General features: G+C 49.3%; 8 protein-coding genes across 8 annotated transcripts; 3 read left to right on the top strand and 5 right to left on the bottom strand.

The window, feature by feature from the left end:
- Nucleotides 1-4,855: 4,855 nt before the first annotated feature.
- Nucleotides 4,856-6,430, bottom strand: FTJAE_9234 (molybdopterin-converting factor chlN; the record flags this gene model as incomplete). Its single annotated transcript, XM_037356134.1, has 2 exons — nucleotides 4,856-6,199; nucleotides 6,251-6,430. 2 exons carry the CDS (start codon nucleotides 6,428-6,430, stop codon nucleotides 4,856-4,858), a joined length of 1,524 nt encoding a protein of 507 aa, XP_037203730.1.
- A 292-nt stretch (nucleotides 6,431-6,722) lies between these two features.
- Nucleotides 6,723-8,381, top strand: FTJAE_9233 (major facilitator superfamily transporter; the record flags this gene model as incomplete). Its single annotated transcript, XM_037356133.1, has 1 exon — nucleotides 6,723-8,381. The coding sequence occupies one exon, from the start codon at nucleotides 6,723-6,725 to the stop codon at nucleotides 8,379-8,381; it is 1,659 nt and encodes a 552-aa protein (XP_037203729.1).
- A 224-nt stretch (nucleotides 8,382-8,605) lies between these two features.
- Nucleotides 8,606-10,018, bottom strand: FTJAE_9232 (Arb2 domain protein; the record flags this gene model as incomplete). The annotated part of the gene is made up of 3 exons (XM_037356132.1): nucleotides 8,606-9,010; nucleotides 9,065-9,726; nucleotides 9,787-10,018. 3 exons carry the CDS (start codon nucleotides 10,016-10,018, stop codon nucleotides 8,606-8,608), a joined length of 1,299 nt encoding a protein of 432 aa, XP_037203728.1.
- A 609-nt stretch (nucleotides 10,019-10,627) lies between these two features.
- On the bottom strand, nucleotides 10,628-12,136 carry FTJAE_9231 (Autophagy-related 29; the record flags this gene model as incomplete). The annotated part of the gene is made up of 5 exons (XM_037356131.1): nucleotides 10,628-10,752; nucleotides 10,812-11,770; nucleotides 11,826-11,835; nucleotides 11,886-11,958; nucleotides 12,065-12,136. 5 exons carry the CDS (start codon nucleotides 12,134-12,136, stop codon nucleotides 10,628-10,630), a joined length of 1,239 nt encoding a protein of 412 aa, XP_037203727.1.
- Nucleotides 12,137-13,872: 1,736 nt separating this feature from the next.
- On the top strand, nucleotides 13,873-16,158 carry FTJAE_9230 (DUF255 domain protein; the record flags this gene model as incomplete). Its single annotated transcript, XM_037356130.1, has 3 exons — nucleotides 13,873-14,125; nucleotides 14,192-15,802; nucleotides 15,860-16,158. 3 exons carry the CDS (start codon nucleotides 13,873-13,875, stop codon nucleotides 16,156-16,158), a joined length of 2,163 nt encoding a protein of 720 aa, XP_037203726.1.
- Nucleotides 16,159-16,577: 419 nt separating this feature from the next.
- On the bottom strand, nucleotides 16,578-18,415 carry FTJAE_9229 (dynein light intermediate chain; the record flags this gene model as incomplete). The annotated part of the gene is made up of 6 exons (XM_037356128.1): nucleotides 16,578-16,733; nucleotides 16,783-17,411; nucleotides 17,460-17,553; nucleotides 17,602-17,993; nucleotides 18,047-18,196; nucleotides 18,262-18,415. 6 exons carry the CDS (start codon nucleotides 18,413-18,415, stop codon nucleotides 16,578-16,580), a joined length of 1,575 nt encoding a protein of 524 aa, XP_037203725.1.
- Nucleotides 18,416-19,066: 651 nt separating this feature from the next.
- FTJAE_9228 (RNA-binding protein) lies at nucleotides 19,067-20,096 on the top strand (the record flags this gene model as incomplete). Its single annotated transcript, XM_037356127.1, has 2 exons — nucleotides 19,067-19,122; nucleotides 19,181-20,096. The coding sequence occupies 2 exons, from the start codon at nucleotides 19,067-19,069 to the stop codon at nucleotides 20,094-20,096; spliced, it is 972 nt and encodes a 323-aa protein (XP_037203724.1).
- A 150-nt stretch (nucleotides 20,097-20,246) lies between these two features.
- On the bottom strand, nucleotides 20,247-21,542 carry FTJAE_9227 (HSV2 phosphatidylinositol 3 5-bisphosphate-binding protein; the record flags this gene model as incomplete). Its single annotated transcript, XM_037356126.1, has 4 exons — nucleotides 20,247-21,146; nucleotides 21,194-21,291; nucleotides 21,342-21,380; nucleotides 21,434-21,542. 4 exons carry the CDS (start codon nucleotides 21,540-21,542, stop codon nucleotides 20,247-20,249), a joined length of 1,146 nt encoding a protein of 381 aa, XP_037203723.1.
- Between the last annotated feature and the right edge of the window lie 260 nt (nucleotides 21,543-21,802).

The following is a 21,802-nucleotide window of genomic DNA, read 5'->3' as shown; positions in this document are numbered from 1 at the left end:
GGGGGGGGGGGGGGGTTGAAAATCATTCATCAATGCTGCCCACGATGGTTCGCCTTGTATAGATCTTGGACACTTATATAAGATCTACTGGAAGCCACCGCTGACTAAGTCCTATTTACAGTTTCGACATCCAGCTTCATCTCGGAATGACTGGATGGCAGTTCTACAGAGTACGATATGAGGTTTCGCTTCAGCGTGTTTCTTCGTCAGCTTGTGGCTCAGATGGAAGCCTGTTCCATGTCTGCGATGACCAGAGCCTATGCTTCACAAGTCTCCCAGCTCAAACAACTCACGAGGCTTCGGTGAGCCAGAAATCAAGGCTGAAGTACGAAAAATGTAATACTCACCAGACTCATTCGCACATGACTCATTCACGCCGTATATCCTCTACCGTGAGGCGCGGTGAGAACCTGAATCTGTCTTTTCAGCTCCGTTGGGTCCAATATTGGATGTCACCAATCCCGACAGATTGGGCGAGTTTACCCCTTTCCCCGGTGATCAAAGACACGGGATGGGCCAACCTCAGTGCTGAACCAGTGTTCTCATAGCTCGTTGGTGCCAACGATGATATTAGATATCATCTATCAACAAATGCTCACAACAAGGAGAGCGGCACAAGCATCATGCTGGTCTAAGTCCGGGCAGAGACGACCAACGTTTGGTGCATGGCCAATAGACCCTCAAGCGAGGTGTCTTCCAGGCGGCCGACAGGTGCCTATGGCCTTCATTAAAAATCTCCAGCAAGGGCAAAGTTGGGAGTGAAGAATTTTGCCTCCTTTAGGTAGAAACGGGTATGAGTCGACTGACCGGGGCGCAGGCAGAAGTGCTGTCGTGTGCTCTCCTCACGATTCTCAGGCTCGAGGTTGAAGTGAATGAGAAATCTATTGGGAATTGGCTTGATCGATTCGAGGAGAATGGGGCTGTTTTTAAAATTCAGGCCTCCCACGGCAGGACATCTATGGGTGAGATCTTTGTAGTTGTGTCTGATGGCGAATTGACGCGAATGCGTGGAATATATGCATTGGGCCGGGCCGTAGTATAATTTTGACAGAACGCCACTTTGGACAACTGGCATCGTCAACAATTTGCCATCAAACAACTCATCATCACAAATCATGATTATCAACCCAACAGGGAGGTACAGGGTATGGTTGACATGGCTGATTACCTTAATGTTATGGTTGTTGAATTGAGATATACCGATCGGGGCGTCGGGTCCTCCTCCGTTTGTCATTCTACCTAAGTTAGGCGGTTGTATCTATCTCCCCACGTTCCGGAGACCGCCCCTGGCTGTCGAAGGATTCACATCCCAGATAACGTGGCTTTCGCGCGAAACGCACGAGCTTCCAGATGAAAAGTCCTACAAGTATGTACTCCGTAGATTCTAGAAAGGTACCCCATGCACTCCCGATGACCCAATGACTAGGTATGGATAAGATTCCGCAGTTGGCACAGTAATCTCAAGGCTGTTGGAGTCATCCCCGCATACGAGGCACCCAATCGGCCCCCAATAGTCAGTCTACGCGCACGCGCCTTCAATAATCCCCAATGACGGGAGTAAGTAAGACCTAAACTTGGATACCTAGGTAGCTTGATAAGGCAACCTTGTGGAATGTAGGCAGCAGAGCCCCAATTCGCTATATATTACAGCCATTTCCGTCACAATGAGGAACAGGAGGTCAGATGTTGGTGATGAGATTTTCAGCTACACAAACAAGGGCGGCAAATATGCATTCGTTGGTTGTTGTGTGTTCAGGTTAATTTCATGGTGTTCTAAAGTTCCAGCTGCCTTCTTTGCAATAGGAAGTCATTGGCGCTGTTTGGTATTAATGAGCATCTGGTTTCAGAAGGATCGTCATTGGTGTGCTTAGACGCAGGTCCCGAGACAGACGCCTCGGCGCCTTGACATTGGCCGGTTCGCGGTCCAATATAGTTGAGGCTCAAGTGAAGAGTTCGTGTCCATCGTAGCACACACACCAAGTACGTACTACGTAGATGACAGAACCTGATGACATGGTGCACGATTTATACGACAAAGGTTCAAGTTGATGGCTTTGAGATACGACATGTGCCATGCGACACTGTACAGAGAGTATTTGCAGCTGACATTACAAGCTCAGAGAGCGTATTTGCGCACCCATCACATCGGTGAAACCGAACGAGGCAACATGGCTTAAGGAGCTGAAAGACGAAGTGCAGGCATGATCAAGCCTTTGATCGGATGCTTTATGTCATGCTGCTAGTCAGGATCTGGTGACGACTAAGAACTTCAACGCCCATCATGTAGGACTTGGCTGCGAAATCCGAGAGTGCCAATCATTGGCATTGGACTGAACTCCAGAGTTACACACATCATATACTTGAGAAAAACTCAGTCTTGCACGACATGTTTATGTGAGCACCTACGTATGCTGTCCGTCGTCTTGTGACGATAGCCCTGATGAAATACTCTGTGCTTCTTCCCGAGGTTACACAATTACACAAATGACTATGTAAACACCAGCGCATAAAGGATCCGAAAGCACTGGGGAACTGCATATGGGGCCTCAACTGCAAGTGATGAGTGGTATCACAACTGCATGCCGCAGTTCCATATATCCTCAGCCTCTCGGCGACAACCCTTGAGCTTCACACTGCACAGTCCCATACATTGTACTACCAGCTAATGGCTATCATTATGCTTCATGCTCCCTCATAAGATTTCACGATTCCCGCTTCTCTCTTCTCTCCTCCTGAATATGTCTGATTCACTTGATCGCTCCCGAGATACGGGAAGTGTGTAACGTTTCTTTGTGCACTGCTTCCCCAACCTGGGTAAAGTCGTGAGATCCGACGTTTTCATCTCGCAACCCAATACATGTTTGTCTTTGTGCGTCTCTATTCACTTCCCGATTGAGATACCTTTTCGTGCACTTTTCTTCCCCCGTGCATTATTGCTCGGCCTTCAGTTCCCGTCCCGTCGGTTCCCTGCTGTCTGTTAATCACTTCTGATAGCACTTTCAAACACCATCTCTATAAGGCGACTACTTGGGCTGCTTTTTGAGCCTGCATCTGAAACGGGCGTTTAATCGACGTCGAAAAATATGCGATATATCTTGTTTTCTCTGTGAGCGTTCACATTTCTCTTCCGCCTAACTCTAGGCGAGTGGTTGACTTTACGTGGTATTTGCTTTTTGAAAGCTGCAGTTCCACCGCCCTGTGTAAAGAATCCCTCCGTCACGAGACAACTGAATAATATGGGACCGCTTGAACGGCAACAGACATTAGTTTGCTCACCATGTCGTTACCATTGGTCTACTTGAAGCCTCTTACACGCTCATGACTGGCCATCAGAGCGGTCTGCGACAAACAAGCTCACTATCACAACTTCCGAGACTCTAGAGCTTTCTCGATCCCTGCATAGGAGACCCTAAAGCGGCCCAACGCTTGAAAATTGTTGTATCTTGAGACAATTATGCAGCGAGCCTGCCTACATTTTTGCCTGCCGGGAATCGAACCAGGTTGGTAAGCCTTACAAGGCAAATACATTGTGGGGGGCCTTTACGCCTATCATGGATCGAGACTTAAAAAATGACTTTGAGGATGAGTAAACAGCACGTTGAAGAGACCCATTGCTGTTGGTACCTTGAGTTGGGCCAACGATGAAAGTGTTGGTCGTGTTCAGTTTGCATTTTGGATCCACGTCAACGTTGGACCTGCAGTCATCAATGAATCTGAAAGTGTAAATGCTGCGAGGGTGATGAGGTTGGCATATGAGCGGGCGTTGGCAGGCGTATTAACTTTTTAAGGCAAACTTCGGCCTGAGGTCCAATGGCTGCAAAACGTCAGAGTCACAGTGCACAATGCCAATTGCGACTAAGCGACTGTGTGATAATGGTACGTGAGCCTGAGCCGACTCTATCAATGTGCGACGTCTGAGTTACACATCGATGTTGCTTTGCGTTGCGTTGCGTTCGTTCGCATGAAATTACTACCGCGCCATTGAATCTAACGCCATGGTCATGATCCTGCAACATGTGCAGTGAAGCTAGCCAAGGCTGACATGGCTAGGAACATGAGGCCCGATGCCACTCATACACCGAGATTACAGGATCAGCCCGAATTATCAATGATGCTGGAAGGACTGCTAAATATGCATTCAGCCAGAAAAACACTGTTGAGATAGCATCACGCAGACATGACACGTCCAAGACTTGGATGCCCGATATTAGCCATGTCGACGTCAAAGGCTCTTAGAGACACGCAATATGTTTGACTTGGCGCCAGGTAATTGGATCATCATTAAGGATGGATGTGCTCTGGCTTATCTTGTTGATCCTCCCAAGGCAGGGCAATGACACAATGTGATCGACCACACGTTGTCCATCACAGCAATCTTGGACCAGCAGTGACAGTGGTTGTCTTCGAGTTTAGACCGAAGCCCTTTGAGTGCGAGAGACAGTATTCTACCATTTCGACTTGAGCCTACCTGTATGCCTGACCACCCAGGTTGAATGAGTGTCTGGTTCGTCGATATTGAGCCTTAAGAAGAAGAAATTGGTAAATGTACACACCGTAGACTTGGGTTCTGTTCATACTCATATGAACAAAGGGACTTATCGTACACACCCATCAGTCATTTTACTCGAGAAGGGTTTGTATCTTGGGTGTTAAGCATATTGTTGGATATTGTGCATGAGAAGTTTGTCAGGGAGCTCAGGGCAAAGGAAGTCGTGAATTCTTCGTCTACAATTCGTAAAACATTCAGTACTGAATCCCCTGGCCGCCCAGAAGGAATCATTCTATGTGATCGTACACCTCTAGTCGTCTTCTATCCAGATCTACCAGATATACACCTCACAGCCATTTCCCCTTTTCATGAACGAAACGCCTCGTACTTCTCGGCCGTCTCTCTCTTCTTCTCAACCCGCGCAATTGTCTCGGCATCATATACATCTTCAAGAGATTTCCCACCCTTGAAGATCTCCTTCTCATGTCTTGTGGCTTCATCCTTGGTCATTAACACGAGATCGTGAAGCTTCACTGTAGAACACTTCTGGATGCTCTTGCCCTCACCAAGGGTCGTGATACTGGAGCCGCTGGGCTTCTGCCACCGGATCAGGACCAGCTTCGTGGGGATACCAGTAATGGCACTTCGGCCCTGATAGAGCTCCTCGGATAGGAAAGCAACGTCACCGACAGTGATGGGGACCTTGAGGCCTATTTGATCGCCCTCGTTGCCTAATCGTGCCAATTTCTCCTCATAGCTCTGCAATGTTGCCAGCATGCCCTCGTACATCTTTTCGCGGCCCTTGGCAGGTACATAGTCTAGGGGGTAGCCTGTAATGCTCAGAATGACATGGTTTGCCACTGTGAGACCAAAGATAGCAGGCATTGTGCCGAGAACGGGAAGAATTCGAACGCGAAAGTTGGGCATGGCAGCGAGATCGCCAACAGAGCCTTTCTGGAATTCCTCTTCAGGTAACGGGAGAAGCTCAGCTTTGCCAGCGCCCGATGTCTCTGTAGAGTAGACAACGGGGATGCCGCTTGTGATACCTTTCAGCTTTAGCTTCCTTCGTGTCGCTCTTGAAAGCCCATCATCCTTGCTGGCCCCAATATCTCCCACGATGATTCTTGTAGGGTCACTTTTGCATCCTGCACCCATGGCACTGATGACTGGCAGGTTGTTCTTGTAGCAATATTCGAGAAGTGAGACCTTGGTCTCGATGTTGTCGATTGCATCAATAACAAAGTCAGGGGCACGTCCATCTTCGCTCCAGGGTCGAAGCAAGCGCTCTGCAACACCCTCATTAAACTGCTCCTGGCGCAGATCGAATTTAACCCACGGTGCAATGGCAATCAAGCGTCGTTCCAAGCATTGAACCTTGGGAATACCAACATCAGCCAGGGTAGCGACCGCATGTCTGTTCAAGGAGCTCAAAGTCACTTGATCGAAATCTATCAGCCTGATTTTCGAAACACCGGAACGAGCAAGGGCTGCTGTGCAGTGAGAACCAACTCCTCCACAGCCAACCACAATGACGAACGAATTCCGTAGCTTATCAAGGCCATCATCTGTCAAGAAGACTCTGTTCCTCGCTAATTGCTCAAGAATTAGCTCTTCATCGAAGTCACCAGCTTGTGCTCGACGGGCTAGAACTTGGTTCCTTGCATCCTCCTTATCAACAGGTGGAGCTGATGAGCCTCCAAAGTTATTCAACTGTAAGCAGTCAGCAAAGATGGTTTAAGGAAGTATATCCGAAGTCAGTACAGGTTGAATGTTAGGGTCATCAGCAGGGATTGAGCTCTTGAGTTCATGCACTCTCTCTTCGCGCTCCAGTGCTTGATAGCCGAGTAACAAAGAAGCCGTAGTCGCTGCTGAGAAGACAGCAGCCGCAAAAAGCTGAAATCTTGGGTTCGAGAACGTGTCCGAGGATAAGAAGGAAGACATTTTAAACACGATAACGTGATGGAAAAAAAAACGTCGACTGCTCTCACACCAACAAGTACATTTCGGTCTTCACGATGTGCTCCATGAGATTTTCAAGATCTTGGCAGAGAATGACGTCTTAGTCAGCAATTTGGAACTCCAATTGGCCCAATTATCCAATCACCATTCACCATTTCCTCATCATCCAACGACTCGAGATACCATCATTTTGACGATAATTTGCAAATTATAGCGAGTTAGCGACGCTCATATCGAACAGGCGAAATACGCGATCCATAAATACGCAGGCGCCATGCGTCACCGGCTTGTTGGCCGTCATATTCAGGTTTCAACACCAAGAACACCAACACTTCGTACCCGATCACCATGTCTTCGAACATTTACACATTGCACCCAATTCACCACCAACTCAAGGCCGAACCTCCCATTCCTTGCGATTCCAGTAACCACCAACGGCGTTAGAACCTTTACCACCGAGAGGAAACAATGGCTGAAGCACGAAGCTAAGCTGGCGGTACGATACACTGCTTCATTTTGGGGTCTCTTAGGCTGTTTCGGCGTGATTCTATTCTTTGTCAATGAGGAGAGGTTAGAGCAGGAATATCCGACGCCACATGAATGGGGCTGGATGACAAGGAAATTCTTAAGGGACTCAAATAACAGCAAGGCACCGAAGAACGGCGAGACCAATTGGCCTTGGTCGTTTGAACTGGCTCGAGGATTGGTGTTGAGGTTGGAGGATGCAAAGGTTGACGGCCAGGGTGTGACGAAACTTACGGATAGAGTCGATCCTGAAGCGGAGATCCCTGGGGAGTTCAACCCCTGTGATATCTCCGGCAAAAGCGAGGAATGGCGGAGAGGTTATTTCGAGGCTATCATGCTGGCTGCAAAAGGCGCGGAGCATGTCGATGGATGGGTCCGCGACCTTTCTCGCAACATCATCTCACCACCTGAATTTGTTATTGGACCCTCCAACCCTAGACCTACGCCAATTCCCCCAGGACAACCTCATGCGCCTCGTGAAGAGGACTGTGAAATTGCTTACCCCAGCGCCGATAACTTCTACATGAAGATCCTGGGCACCAAAGGCTTTACTTCCCGACAGAAGCTCGAGGCAACACTCGAATACGCTAGTTATCTGGAATTCAAGAAGCAATCCGAAGGCGCTGAGGCACTCTACCACCTGGCTCTCGCAGAAGCTACACAAGGAACTGACATGTCGCAACCCCCTTACAACCCTAAGACATTCGTGCTCAATGAGAAGGCCGGCTTGCCCTCGCAAAATGTCCTCGATGCCGTCACTGCTATGGCCAACTTCAAAGCACGTAGCGGAAAGGTCGACGCTGCTCTGCCTATATACCTCTCCCTTCTCAAGGCTCGCCGCTACTTACCCAACGCCCCTCCGTCCACTACTCAATTAAGGCCGAAGGCTCCCTCCGTCTTCGACAAAGTCGTCAAAACTTTCTCCCAGGCCGATTATCCACCTCCACCACCTGATGGTACCCAGCCTCCCTGGCGCAGCCCTCACGAACGTTGTCAGGAAGCTTCCCTCAGTCTTTGGATCGGCGAGATCCTCTTCTCCACATCTTCTGAGGACGACGGCCTCTCGTGGACGCGTGATAGTGTCGACGTTGCAGAGGAGCAGTTACGAAACATGGATCTTCTAACTGCTGATAAGGCCGCGAAAACTACATGCCGCGAGTGCTTAAGCGCAGGCCTCGCCAACTGGGGTAAAATGGTCAAGAAGCTTGCCAAGGAAGAAGAACTCCGACAAGCAAACCCTTCTACACAGTCGGGCGTATTCTCCTTCTGGAGCGCCACCCCTCCAAGTGCTGAAGACCGCTGGACCGCCGAGGAAGCTGTGGTCAGGGAGCGAGTGAGGAGGACAAGAGAACTGATTGAGGACCTGACACCAGCTGGGCCTAATATAGCCTCACTGTTCAAAGCGTAAAATAATGTAAAACAAAAATTGTATAACGTGGGTATACCAGGAGGTGCAACGGATTTTGCCACATCTTTCTAACCACTGCTCCAGACTTGGATTGGTTCTAGTCTACTTCTAATGAACAAGATATCCCCTTTTCATCATAAACTCTATTCCTGGTGTTCATCCGCGCTCTCCCCGTACATGCGCGTTCCGACGAGTTCCATTCTTCATTCAACTCCGTCATGATTTCAGTCCTCATCATCAGAATCATCATCGGGTGCCAGGCCAGTCTCCGTAAACTTTTTCCAGCGTCTCATCTGCTTGATTTCTTCCTTCATCTTCTCGGGATCAACGCTGATGACCTCTGGCTTGGCCTCCTCTGGCATTTCACTCCATTTCTCGTCCGTGATGTCGGTTGGAGGACGCTCTGCAACAGCCATGTCGGGGTTGACAAAGTTAGGGGTAAGAGCCACTTCCTGCAGGTAAGCAAGCGCTGGTTCGAGAGCCTTGATGAGAATGGTTTCGATGAACTGTTCTTCTCCGCTAGAGAAGCTGGGGCAGCCAAGGGGCTCGATCAGGAGTGATGGGTTTCCTCCGGGCATGGCTAGGGGAGTGTCGAGAGGCTCCTCTGAAATGAGATAGCCACGAGTGCGCTATAACAGTCAGTGATTTGCGGAACGATAGCAAATATCGGGTGTGGGTTGTACCTTTGCTAGGAACTCTTTGAATTCAGCATTGACGAGCACATCTGCTGGGAAAACAGTACCCATGAAGAGCATGCCGCCTAGTCGGTCACCCCATTGCGCCCAGTTCTTCTCGTTCTCAAAGAACTGCAAGACGACCTCACAGCTTTGCCCAATAGCAATGATGTCGACACCGGCATTCTTATTGACTTCAAGAACCTTGTTGAGCACAGTCGTCATGTGCGCCAAAGGTGTCTCGCTTCCAGGAATCTCATTGAGTTCCTTGATGAAACGACGCCCAGTGTGCACCAAACTGGGAAGTGGAACATCGACTGATGCTTCTACGGTGAGAGCTCGCTGTTCTTCAGGCCACCAGAACCGCTGGCCCATGTTGGCCAGGACAACGCAAGGAGGTTCCGGGTCATTGGGGCTGGCTGCCTGCTTAGCAAGTGCCTGAACAACAGAGATCATGGTTCCTTTGACAAGGCCACCAGGCCCATTGGCGACGCGGCCAGCAATCCATCCCAGATCTTTAGTTGGTTCGCCAAGGACAACGACGATGCGGGTAGTTTTGGCAATGTTGGGGGTGAAGAAGACGGGGGATTGTCGTTTGTTCTCGGGCAAAAGGTGGTATTTCTTGAGGCCTTCCTTCTCTAGGCGATCATGGACAATATCTTCCAGAGCCACTATAGTACTTCTATTAGTAAAGCTGCCTTAACCCAGGGCCACCAAGTCCAGGCACCTACTGTTGAAGTGGAAGCGCTGGCGTTCATTGATGCGAGAGTTCTTGCTGCTGAAGAACTTATAGTAACACTCCGGGTCCTCGATAGATCGGACCTCGTCATCATCATTCACAAAATAGCTACTCGATGTCAGCGATGATTTCTTGAAGTAGTCATGGATGGCGAACCCAAGGCTGGCGAGATCTCTCGGAAAGGAGGCGTCCTTGGGGAGGCCCGACCAACTTCTGAAAAACATGGTATCAGGTTGTAATGTTCTTCTGAAAGGAGCGAGGTTCTATGAGTATCAAACTGAGGCTTTTCCAATATCTTCGGTAGATTGAAAGGGTTTGGGAGGAGGGAAGTTGCACTTAGTAAGTGCTTGTGATTAAATACTCAGAGAAGTGCGAGAGGGGGTTATGGCAGCTGCACGCAGCCGACGGAGATACTGCTCTAGAACTGTGATATCCTGCATGAAGCAATTTCAAAGCGTTTGAACAAACAGGAAATCAAAATATAAATTTCTCCGTTCTCGCATCTTCTTTGTGTTTATTCGACACTGTGTCTGTCTCATATAATAGCAGCAACTCTCCCATTACCAGCCCGGGCATATAGAAATTCCCTGTTGTACCACTGACCTGGAAGCTTTTGCAAGACTCAAATATCTCCTACAGCACTAGCCATACTCCATATTCAACCGCGTTTCTATCATAGCAAAGATTGAGGTGGGATATCTGTACGACCGTATCCAAAACATTCAAAATGGTGCCTCACCAAACGCCCTGATTAATGCATCTGCCATGCCCAAACGCCATGCCAAAAGCGCATTTTCAAGCAATATAAATTCGAAAACAAACCTCCAAGCCAATCATTGATTGGGGCCAGGGTTGTAACGGCTACGAAAAGCCTGGCTGATGCTGAAGCGGCTTCCTGCACCTCTGTTCATATGACTGGCCAATGCCTCCTCTAATGCAGACTGTGTAACCGAGGCGTCTAAGACTGTGTGGTGAGCAAACTACACCAAGTGGGCTGAGGATAACAAGGCAACTTACCGTCAAGATCACTATAACTACTACCCATACTAGGCGTTCCGTCGCTACCCTCGCGGGAGTAACCCTTGCTTTGATTGCTCGGGCTACGTCCCGCCAGTTCTGCAGTTCGGCGTGGTGAGAGGGGTCCGGGCGTTCGCTGCTCCGTGGCTTTATCTGACTTATCCGGGTTTTGTACCATGGCCGCAGAGCTGGCTGATGAGTCTGATGTGTGAGATTGATGAATGGCGGACTTTCCGTGAGGCCTGTGATGCCTTTTGCCAGAGCTGCGCCCATCTCCCCTTAGCGTTGAGCCGAGGTCCTGTGCCGAAGTCTTGTTGGAAGGAGATGTATATGGTTGAAACGCAGGCTCTGATTCGTCATCGTCGTCATCCTCGTATTGTCCTCCATCAGGCTGCTGAAACCGGGGAGGTCGACGAATGATGCGAGATTGAGCGGGGCTAGACTCGTCCTCTGACGATGTTGGTGAACTGTCCTCGGCTGGGCCAGGCGACGGGCTTCGTTCATCTGGCCCTGGCTCTGGTTGAGCTTCTCGATCGGGTGATCTTTGGGGGACTGATGATATTGGTAAGGATGAAAGACGACGTCGCTCGCCGGTCCGCGAAGCAAACCCTGTTCCAGGTCGAGGAGAAGCTGAGCCTCCGGTCATATCTCTCAGGACTGTAGTATTCGTCGACGGATTCCGCGACACAACCGGTCGTATTGATGCATTGAGAGGAGTTCCAGTACCACTTCCTGCCTCGGCGCGCGGCATGGGTGAGTCTTTTCGGATGGATAAGGCTGAATGTGTTCGTTGATGACCGGGTCCGGCGGAGTCGGCGCCTGGAATGGGCGATTGCACTGAGCCACGAACGGCGGCGGTAGCTTTTCGAACTTGAGCGCGGACCTGGGAAGCATGTCGTTCGGTAAGATATGCTACTTGTTGAAGGAGGAAATCGACGGGAACTTCGAAGCGATCGGCGCTGCACCTCAGATGAGTATTGGCTGTATGATAATTGTGATAAGATCGACACCTACACTTCGTCCCCTTGTCTAAGTCAGCACCAATGAGTATACACGAATGTGGTTAATACTTACAGTCTATCTGCTTCTTTGCAGCTCCGGAGAGGATCTTCCATAATGCTTCATCTTTGACGGAGTCCCAGTTTACCTGTCATGCTTCTGGTTAGCTCTGCCATGATTGCTCCGATGCGCGCAAGGGCATGGGCATGAGCATGATGGCTTATGATTGACTGGCTGGATCAAGAGCTTCGTACCGGTGGCGGATCGACAAAGTCGCCACGGGGCATAGGGACCCGGACGAAAATAGTATATGTTGGCTCGGCCATGATGCCGCGCTGGCTATTCAAGAGGATGAGTAGATGAAGAAGGTTGAAAGAAGTAGGCAACAAGCCGAAGCTCTAAGTTCATTGAGAGCTGCTGCAGGGATTCCGCGATCGGCTTATCGATAAGTTAGCTGCCGTTTTAGCGTGGTTCAGTGGAGAGTGTGAAACAGCCGAGTAAGGTCCCTAGATTTGAATCACGAATCCACTTGAAACTCAAGTTTGGGTGTTCAAGGTCAGTTATACACTGTAGTCAAAGCAGTATTCCACATGACTTGACGTTTTCGTGCAACAATTTTCTTGATGGACATTCTGCTCGTGTGGCTGAATTATTCGTTTTTAATTCATATTCATGGTATTTTATCCTTAACTCCTTACCACGTTCATCCGATCGACTAGTAACACCAGCTCAGATCTTCTTCTTCATTCGTCGTACTCATATCGTTGTCACACTCTGCTTCTGTCGATAAACAATCTACTATCGCTTAACCAATTGCGCTTCTGAGTGCAATAGATTATGTATTCTTTCATGTGTCTTTCTAATTATGATCCTCTTAGCATCATAACATCATCATCTTCATTCTCCAGATGTGTACCTGCGTTTGGGGGGACACAAGCAGCACCGAGCCGAAAAGGCTCTTGTATGCGTCGAAACACTAGAAGCACCAGTAGACTTGCCGTCAGGCTTTATAACCTTTTATTTATCCTTGTCCCAATGGCTGATGGGATCTAGACTTCGTTGGCAAGAAAGATAAGAGCGGAATTCCAGTCTGCTTTAGGGTAGCTCGAGCGCCAAGCTCAATCTGGCTAACATCTGACGATGACTGGACGGCCACCGAGATACCTACCTGAGAGGCATCTATCTGAAAACAGAGATAAGGAAATGTAGACTCCTGGTTTTACAGCAAACCTGTTGAATGACTAGAGCTCATATGAGTCTTCAATATCCGTACCCTTATCCGTACTTCGATGTGAAAGGTCTCAGTTCGCGTTCCATGACTAAAGTACCGTATTTAGCTTGCCAACGTTACACTGATTGTTACCCTGTAACTGCATATGGATACACTAATAGACGACGGCAGTCTGATTACACCCAAACGGCACCTGATTTTCAGGTCGAAACACCCTACACGACTCAGAGAAGATGGCATTATCGATGCTTGACTCATGAAAGCCAACATCAAGAGCATGTCGTCAGGACCAGCCCCCTCGACCTTACCCAAGGCGGAAAGGGCGCTAAACGTTTGGTATTGGATGCCCCGCGACTGCTGCTGGGCATGGAAGACACGACCCCGCCGAGCCGAACTGCCTCTGCCTCTCAGCAGGTACTTGGCTTCTATGGGAATCCATCCATCCAAAAGTCGGAAAGCTTCCCCCATTCAATCTAATCTTTCGCTAGCGGGTGCTTAACCACGTCTATGAAGCCCTCTTTCCGGAAGACTTACTCACATGCCTTTCTTTCGCTTACATCTTTCATCTCACCATCGCTACAGTATCGAGCTATAAGGTAGCTTCGACAAGACCTCAAGCTACAGCTCTTACATCATCATATTCATACGTTATCGCTATCGTGGAGGTAAAATAACCACACAGCCCTTGGCTACCTATAAACAGCTCCAACCCTCCCCACCAAAGGCGTGCTTGCTTCCGAGTTACTTTTCCCGCAGCTTGACGACAGCAGCAGCAACAGCATCGTAATCAGCTAGCTATACGCCTCTCAAACCAGGTAAGGCAGCAGCAACATGGTAGCTTCAGAACTCACCGCGTCTGCTAGAGCTATGCGCTCCACGCCCGTCAGTGGTGATGAGTCAAGCTCGAGCTTACCAAAGCCCCTCGCGCCTTTGCGAAACCGCGCGGCTGCTAGCCAGAGCCCATACATTCGGGGCCAGGTTGAAAGCTTGGTTTCATGGCAGCTCTTAGACGACGAGGCAGTCGAGCGTTCGCGCAAGGAGAACAAGCTTATCTTCCTGCATATCGGCTACAAGGCATGCCACTGTAAGTTGCGTCATGATTGGTTTCGATGCGAATTATATCTTGCGCTGTCTTGCTAATGGCTACAAGTTTGCCGACTCATGGCGATTGAGACCTTCTCTAACCCCGAGTCTGCCTCTGTGTTGAATGAATCTTTCATCCCAGTTATCGTCGATCGAGAGGAGCGCCCCGACTTAGACGCCATCTACATGAATTATGTCCAAGCTGTCAGCAACGTTGGGGGATGGCCCTTGAATGTGTTCCTTACACCCAATTTGGAGCCAGTTTTTGGTGGTACCTACTGGTTTGGGCCCGCGGGACGAAGGCATCTCAGTGACGACAGCACCGAAGAAGTACTCGACTCTCTGACCATCTTTAAGAAAGTTCGTGATATTTGGATCGACCAGGAAGCCCGATGCCGAAAGGAGGCAACCGAGGTTGTTGGCCAGCTCAAGGAATTTGCGGCTGAGGGTACCTTGGGAACAAGGAGTATTTCGGCACCCTCAGCTTTAGGTCCGGCTGGATGGGGAGCACCGGCTCCGAGCCATGCAAGTACTGCTAAGGAGAAGAGCACTGCCGTTTCAGAGGAACTGGATTTGGATCAGCTGGAAGAGGCTTATACTCATATCGCCGGCACTTTTGATCCTGTTTTTGGTGGATTTGGCTTGGCACCGAAGTTCCTGACGCCACCCAAGCTGGCATTTTTGCTGGGGCTCCTGAAGTCACCAGGCGCTGTTCAGGATGTTGTTGGAGAGGCCGAGTGCAAACATGCTACCGAAATTGCTTTGGATACAATGCGTCACATTCGTGATGGGGCGCTGCATGACCATATCGGAGGCACTGGGTTTTCGCGCTGCTCCGTTACAGCGGACTGGAGCATTCCTAACTTCGAGAAGCTTGTGACTGACAATGCGCAATTGCTCTCTCTATACATTGACGCGTGGAAGGCCAGCGGTGGAGGCGAAGAAGATGAGTTTCTGGACGTTGTTCTTGAGCTTGCTGAGTATCTTACTTCGTCTCCGATTGTTCTGCCCGAGGGTGGTTTCGCTTCAAGTGAAGCCGCCGACTCCTATTACAGGCAAGGTGACAAGGAGAAGCGCGAGGGCACCTATTATGTCTGGACGCGACGAGAGTTTGATTCAGTTCTCGATGAGATTGACAGCCACATGAGTCCTATTCTAGCGGCCTATTGGAATGTTAATCAAGATGGAAATGTCGAGGAGGAAAATGACCCCAACGACGACTTTATTGACCAGAACATTCTCAGGGTCAAGAGCACCATCGAGCAATTAAGCACTCAATTCAGCACGCCGGTGGCAAAGATCAAAGAGTATATTGGACAAGGAAGACGAGCTTTAAGAAAGAGAAGGGAACTAGAACGCGTGCGCCCTGACCTCGATGACAAAATTGTTGTAGGCTGGAATGGCCTTGTGATATCAGCTCTTTCCAAGGCAGCATCGGCGCTGAAGACACTGAGGCCAGAACAAAGCTCCAAGTGTAGGGCTATCGCTGAGCAGGCAGCTGCATGCATTAGAGAAAGGCTTTGGGATGGCAATGAGAGAATTCTATACAGGATATGGTCTGGAGGTCGTGGAAACACTGGCTTTGCAGATGATTATGCCTATCTGATTCAAGGTCTCCTGGATCTTCTCGAACTAACCGGAAATCAAGAATATCTGGAATTTGCTGATATTTTGCAACGTGAGTCGTCGCAATTCCCCTCTCCATAAACACACTCCGCTGACCATGCCATCACAGAAACCCAAACCTCGTTGTTCTATGACGCCGATGGTGCCTTTTTCAGTACTCAAACCAATAGCCCTTATACAATCCTCCGCCTCAAGGATGGTATGGACACGTCATTACCATCGACCAACGCTGTCAGCGTAGCTAATCTATTCCGCCTTGCGAATCTGCATTCGAATGACGATTTGGCAGCCAAAGCTCGTCAGACGATAAATGCGTTTGAAGTCGAAGTGGTGCAACATCCTTGGCTCTTCCCTGGTTTACTCCAAGGTGTTGTGACAGCGAGATTGGGTGGAGAGACGTCGAAATGAAATGCTGAATACAAACAGCCCAGGATGGCGGCTCATAAAAGAATCTAAATACCTAGGAAATACAGGGCACGAGTTGTTGGAGTCGGCACAGTCATCCCAAGGCGTTCAATGGACAGGCGATATGAGGAAAAGAGGAGTTCTGAACAGCGCACAGCATTTTAGGAACTAGCCGATGAGTGAAATTGAATACAATTATAAACATAGACAGTAAGGTCTATGCTACCCTCCGTAAATGCGCGTAAGATATTTTCAAATTTATCATTTCAGGGGTATCTAATCTACATTGGCCACCGGCCCCCTCTCCAAATATTGGTCCATGACGCTCGCTCACTGAGCACAAAGGGTCGACAAATACAATATCTTGAAAAGAAAAGGGGATCGTCCATAATTCTTTGGGTGGGGCATCTGCTACTCCTTTCTCAAGATCTAGATGTATCTCCAGTGCCCTTGCGGTTCATCAAACCTGTAAAGAAGCTTTGCAGTTGCTCGTTATCAAAGTCCTTGGCCATGTTCGCAGCAGGTGTATCAGCCTCCTCCTCTTCGTTGCTTGGGGAAGAACTAAATGCATTACGATCCTGTCCATGTCAGCAACTTATTCGGAGTAGCGAAGTATTTATGTCTTACCTTGAGACGCTGCAACATATCATCAGCATCAACTTGGATACCACCCATGTTGAATTGTACAGGTCCAATGTGCTCGCTGATAGTCGTCTCATCGCCAGTGTAGTCGATGTGACGAGTGCTGCGAACAATGGCATTGTCGCTGCCCTTCTCTGGCAACTTTGCCTTGAATACCTCGAGAATCTTGAGCTGCTTCTCAAGGAATTCTTGGGTGTCGTCACTCTCCACCGTGATCCACCTCTCGCCGTGCATGGCATTCTCAACAACTGCGAGACCACCACTGTTAGGATCGCGGCACCATCCCTCGTATCGCGCAATCGCACTGTTTAGTTTCCTGATTTCTGCTTCTTTGTCGCTTATCTTGTCTGCATCATCAAAGGGCATAGAGTAGAGGTCAATGCCTAGATCTTGAGACCATGTGTTCGAAACAGGCTCCGGGTCAAAAGAACCGCCAAGAACCCGAATCTTGCTCCACGAATCCCAGTTCGTTGGAACGACAATCTTGTCGCGATCGATAACATTGTTCTTTAGTGGGTGACGCTTAAGAAGAGAGGTAATTCCAAGGGTTGAGTGAATGAGAGAGGGTAACTGAGAAGGTGCATTTTGTGAAGTGTAAATGAGAGAGGCACCATCTGGAGGTTGTTAGCATTAGACCAGAGGCTGGAAGCAGGCTAACGTACGTCTCAGCAAAATTGTTCGCAGATATTGTAATACTGTATCAAAGTCTGGCTCTTTCCAACCCTGGCTCTTTTCAAGAAACTCCATTTTTTGGGCCTGTATATGTTAGTATAGTTATCGTAGACCACAAGAGACATTCCTTACATTCTGGCACACTACGCAAAGTGGCAGACCCAGAGGCTCCTCCCATTCTCCTGGCCCCAGAGGCAGTGCACTATCTCCATCGCCGCCGGTAGCCGTAGCTGAAGGTGTTCCATCCAAGTTAGTTGTTGCGCCTCCTCGACCCCTTTCTTTCCAAGTTGACATGACTTCTTCCATGATGGCATGTTGTTCTGTGTCGACCTTTTTGAGAACTTCTTGTATAACCTGAACCCATGTCCATATTTGTCGTAGCCATAGATGCGGCTGTGACCAGTCGAGAAGAATGATAAGAGCAGTTTTGGGGATCGTTTCAGGAGTAAGGAGGGGCGCAACGAGAGATGCGAATTCGGCTGAAGGTTGGGAGAGGAAGTAGAGCGAAACTCGTGCAAGAGTATCTAAAGTTATTAGTACATCGTTCTAAGGCTGACCTGGGCGTTGATGCACGAACCGTCTTGGTCGGTGTCGAGAACGTCGTAGTATGTATAGCCTAGCGCAAAGTTGTTCGCAATCGGCGGTATCTTAAGCCGGTCCGCATTACGTTTTGGCTCGGAGCTGGAGAGCGATTCGAGGAACTCTCTTTGGTTCTCGGGAGTGCCACCTGAGTTTCAGAGGCTCATGATCAGCTACCTAGCTCTTAAACAGAGCTGTCTAGTTACGACATACCTAGCACAATGAGGTTCTTTTCCGGTAGTCGTTTGCCACTGGCGACAGACTCTAGCATAGACGTCCAAAGATCCTTCTTTTGTTCGCCATCGCGGCCTTCGGAGTCTCCTGAGCCCGTTGTATAGATCGATACTCTGTTGGTGTTGGCCGCCATGATCCCGGTTGTTGGCTCACCGAGCTCGCTGGTCAACAAACTGTCGTATAAGATCGCAGTGCGTTAGGTCATGAGTGTATCTCCTATGGCGAAAGAGGGCAGAGGCTGTCGGCAAGTCTGCCTCTGATCGACGTCTAAGTAGAGGTACAGTACGCGTTTTGGTGTTGATTCGATAATGCTAAAGGAGATTTAAGATTGCCGTAGGGGCATCTTCGCTCTGCGTATAACAACGACAGCAGGGAAGATGATGCAAGCTCTCGGCTCGATCGTGAGTATCCCAATCGTCGATAATCGGTTCGGAAAAGTCGCTTCAAATTCCTGGGCAGTTCGTGGTACGTAGATATCGTCGACCGCTGTCTTTCATCAAAGATGAACGTGGCCAGGGTCACCACGTACCAATTCCAATCGGTAGACAGACTATGGATTGGCACTTGGATAACACCCCGTCATTTTAGCGTTCGGTCCGGAAATTGTCCCGCCAAAAAGAGCTACGCGCTGCAGCTCTTGCAGCTTTAGCGCACGGACTCCCTAAAGCTTCAGTGGACGAACTTTACGTCTCATATTCTGATAATAAATGCGACTTCATTACTCTTTGCCATATATATTCTGCGACATTCACAAGGCTGCGCAAGAAGCAGCGCAAGACACACCATGAATAAAATACGCGCAATCCAGGCGCTGAATAAGAAAGAGATAGAAAATGGAATGTGAGTACTTGACTTCCTCTCCAGCATTTCCAGAATCCCTGCTAACAGATGTGCTCAGTACTCCAGAAGCTTCCTGGCATACAGACTATCGAGACACTGCCTACGTCTACTTTGGCGGTCTTCCTTACGAATTATCCGAAGGCGATGTAATAGCTATTTTCTCACAATTTGGGGAGCCCGTATTCTTAAAGCTGGCTCGCGACAAAGAGACTGGCAAGTCGAAGGGCTTTGGTTGGCTCAAGTATGAGGACCAGAGAAGTACCGACTTAGCGGTTGACAACCTTGGCGGAGCGGATATTGGTGGTCGCCTGATCAGTGTCGACCATGCGCGATACAAAGCGCGGGATGATGAAGACCCCGAAGAGTTCAAGGTCGGCTGGGAGGACATGCTCAGGCGAGAGGGACAAGCGTTATCAGAAGATGAGAGTAGCGAGGAGGAAGTGAAGCGGCCGATGCTACCAGAAGAGCGAGAACTTGCGCTTCTGATGCAGGACCATGATGACGACGACCCCATGAAGGGCTTCTTGATCGAAGAGAAGAAGAAGGAAGTTGAAGAGGCGCGGCGCAAAGCAGAAAAGAAGGATCGAAAACACAAACACAGACATCATCGGTCACATAGATCGAGGAGGGATGGAAGCGAAGAAGCCCGCCACCGTAGATCAAGACGAGACGAGACTCCCGAAGGCAAAGAGGACCGACATCGTGATAAGGATTCCCGACAACACAGAGATGACGACCAAGACCGAGAAAGGAGACGCGATAGGGACAGAGATAGGCGAAGGGAGAGAAAAGACGACGATGAAGACCGACATCGCGACCGAGATCGGAGGAGAGACCGCGATAGAGAGCACAGAAGGCATAGGGACGACGCCCATGAGGAGTCACGACACAAACGACGCAGGGAAGAAGACCAGGAGGAAAAAACCTCAAGGAGAAGGAGTAGAAGTCGATCGCCACGACGGCGCGACGATTAAAGCACATCATACTGTAAAACAATATTTCACTTGGTCCAAAGTAGCTCTACTTATCTTGAACCCCTCAAACGCCCATCCCAAGTTTGCCCAGCATTAAGAGTCGTATACCTTGTGATCATTAGCTTGCCTTGTAGCGTTGCCTAACTTGGCTCATGTGTTGCCCAAATAACGCTTCCAGCCTTCCCTTACGCAGTGTCGCTTTCCATCCTCACCATCAACAATAATGAACTTCTCCCATCGCGCATCATGCCCAGCACCTATAACAACAAGACTATCATCTCCGATCCAGCCAATGACGCCCTTTGGTGGCCGTGATGTTCCTAAAACAGTGCTCTCCGAGAAAGAAATGCCCCCTATAGCAGCTTCATCACCAGCCTCAAAAGGTGCTGAGCTGAAAGAGTAGACATCAGAAAAGACTCGAGGCATCAGTGGAATCTTGCTAAGGATACCCCACTTCCCAGTCCCGTCACCTGGGTCTGATCCAGAAGCGCCAAGCTGTTGACTTCGACTCATTCCTGGCTTCCGTGGATGCGGTACGTCGAAGATGTGAAGGGTGGACTTGTCAGAGGTACAGGCAAGCATCGTGCCACAAGGTGAGAAGGCAAGAGAAAAGATAGTCGCAGGGTCAATACCACGCCTAAGTTCAGCAAGCCTTGCACAGTTGCTTGTAGCGTAAACACGGATTAGTGTACCAGTTTCGCTGGCACTGGCTAGAAGTTCGCCATCTGGGCTTAATGCGATGGCCTTGAGGGCTGAAGAGTGGGCCGGGATGATGCTGACATTCCCGGTCGCCAACTCGATGAGTTGTATCTGTCCAGCAGTTCGGCCAGGGAAGGCAAGCTTCTTCTCAGAAAGACAGCAGAGACCGAGGAGATTGTCTGCAGTTTCGTAGACATGCAGTAAATCCGGAGGTTTGGCGAACGAGTAGACGCGCACGCTATTTTGTAGGACAACAGCGATGCGCTCCCTACCCAGTTGGACGCCACGAATTGCCGTCAATGCTGTGATTTCCAAGGCAACTTTGCCCTTCATATCGTCCCATATTATAGCCTATTCCCGGTAAGCGAAGAGCTCGACAGCTGACCATGATAGCTTACCTTGTTCATGGCAAACTTGGGTGACCTTCCGCCACCAACAAGAGCAAGGTAGTTGGTTGTTCCCATCATTTGCACGAGGCCGATGCCAGCGTTGAAATCTATGAGGCTGTAAGCATGTGCGTGTATAAACTTTATATGATGGGCATACCTCTCGAAGCCTTGAGAAGACATGATTTTGTGTGGAAGACTGAGCCGAGTGTTAGTGAAGGGAAGCACATAGTAGTGTAGAAGTTGACTTACTGCAGATACCTGAGCCTAGGCCTACAGAAAAGCAGCTTGCATCGTTATTGAAAGATACTGAAAGTACAGCCTCAGTGCTCGAAGCCTCGATCGGTGGCCGTACGTTCATCGTGAATGAGTTGATATGTACAAGTTTAGTCTAGGCCTACAATACGGCTCTAGTGTTTCCGTTGCGAGAGCTGAGAGGGGTAAGTCAAAGCTGAGGTGAACGTGATAGTTGATGATGATGTCGAGAAACAAGTTTCGAGCAATAATGATTGGTTGATGAAGTTTACCAGGGAATGTTACCATGAAACGAATAACATCTCGAAGGCTCCGAAACCTTATGTGCTTATTATGTAGGTTTATTTGATGTCGCTTATAGATCCA

Source organism: Fusarium tjaetaba (genome assembly GCF_013396195.1).
Source record: "Fusarium tjaetaba strain NRRL 66243 chromosome Unknown NRRL66243_c0000209, whole genome shotgun sequence".
Taxonomy (NCBI): Eukaryota; Fungi; Ascomycota; class Sordariomycetes; order Hypocreales; family Nectriaceae; genus Fusarium; species Fusarium tjaetaba.
Note: the sequence above shows the minus strand (reverse complement) of the source record. Positions and strands in the feature narration are given on the sequence as shown.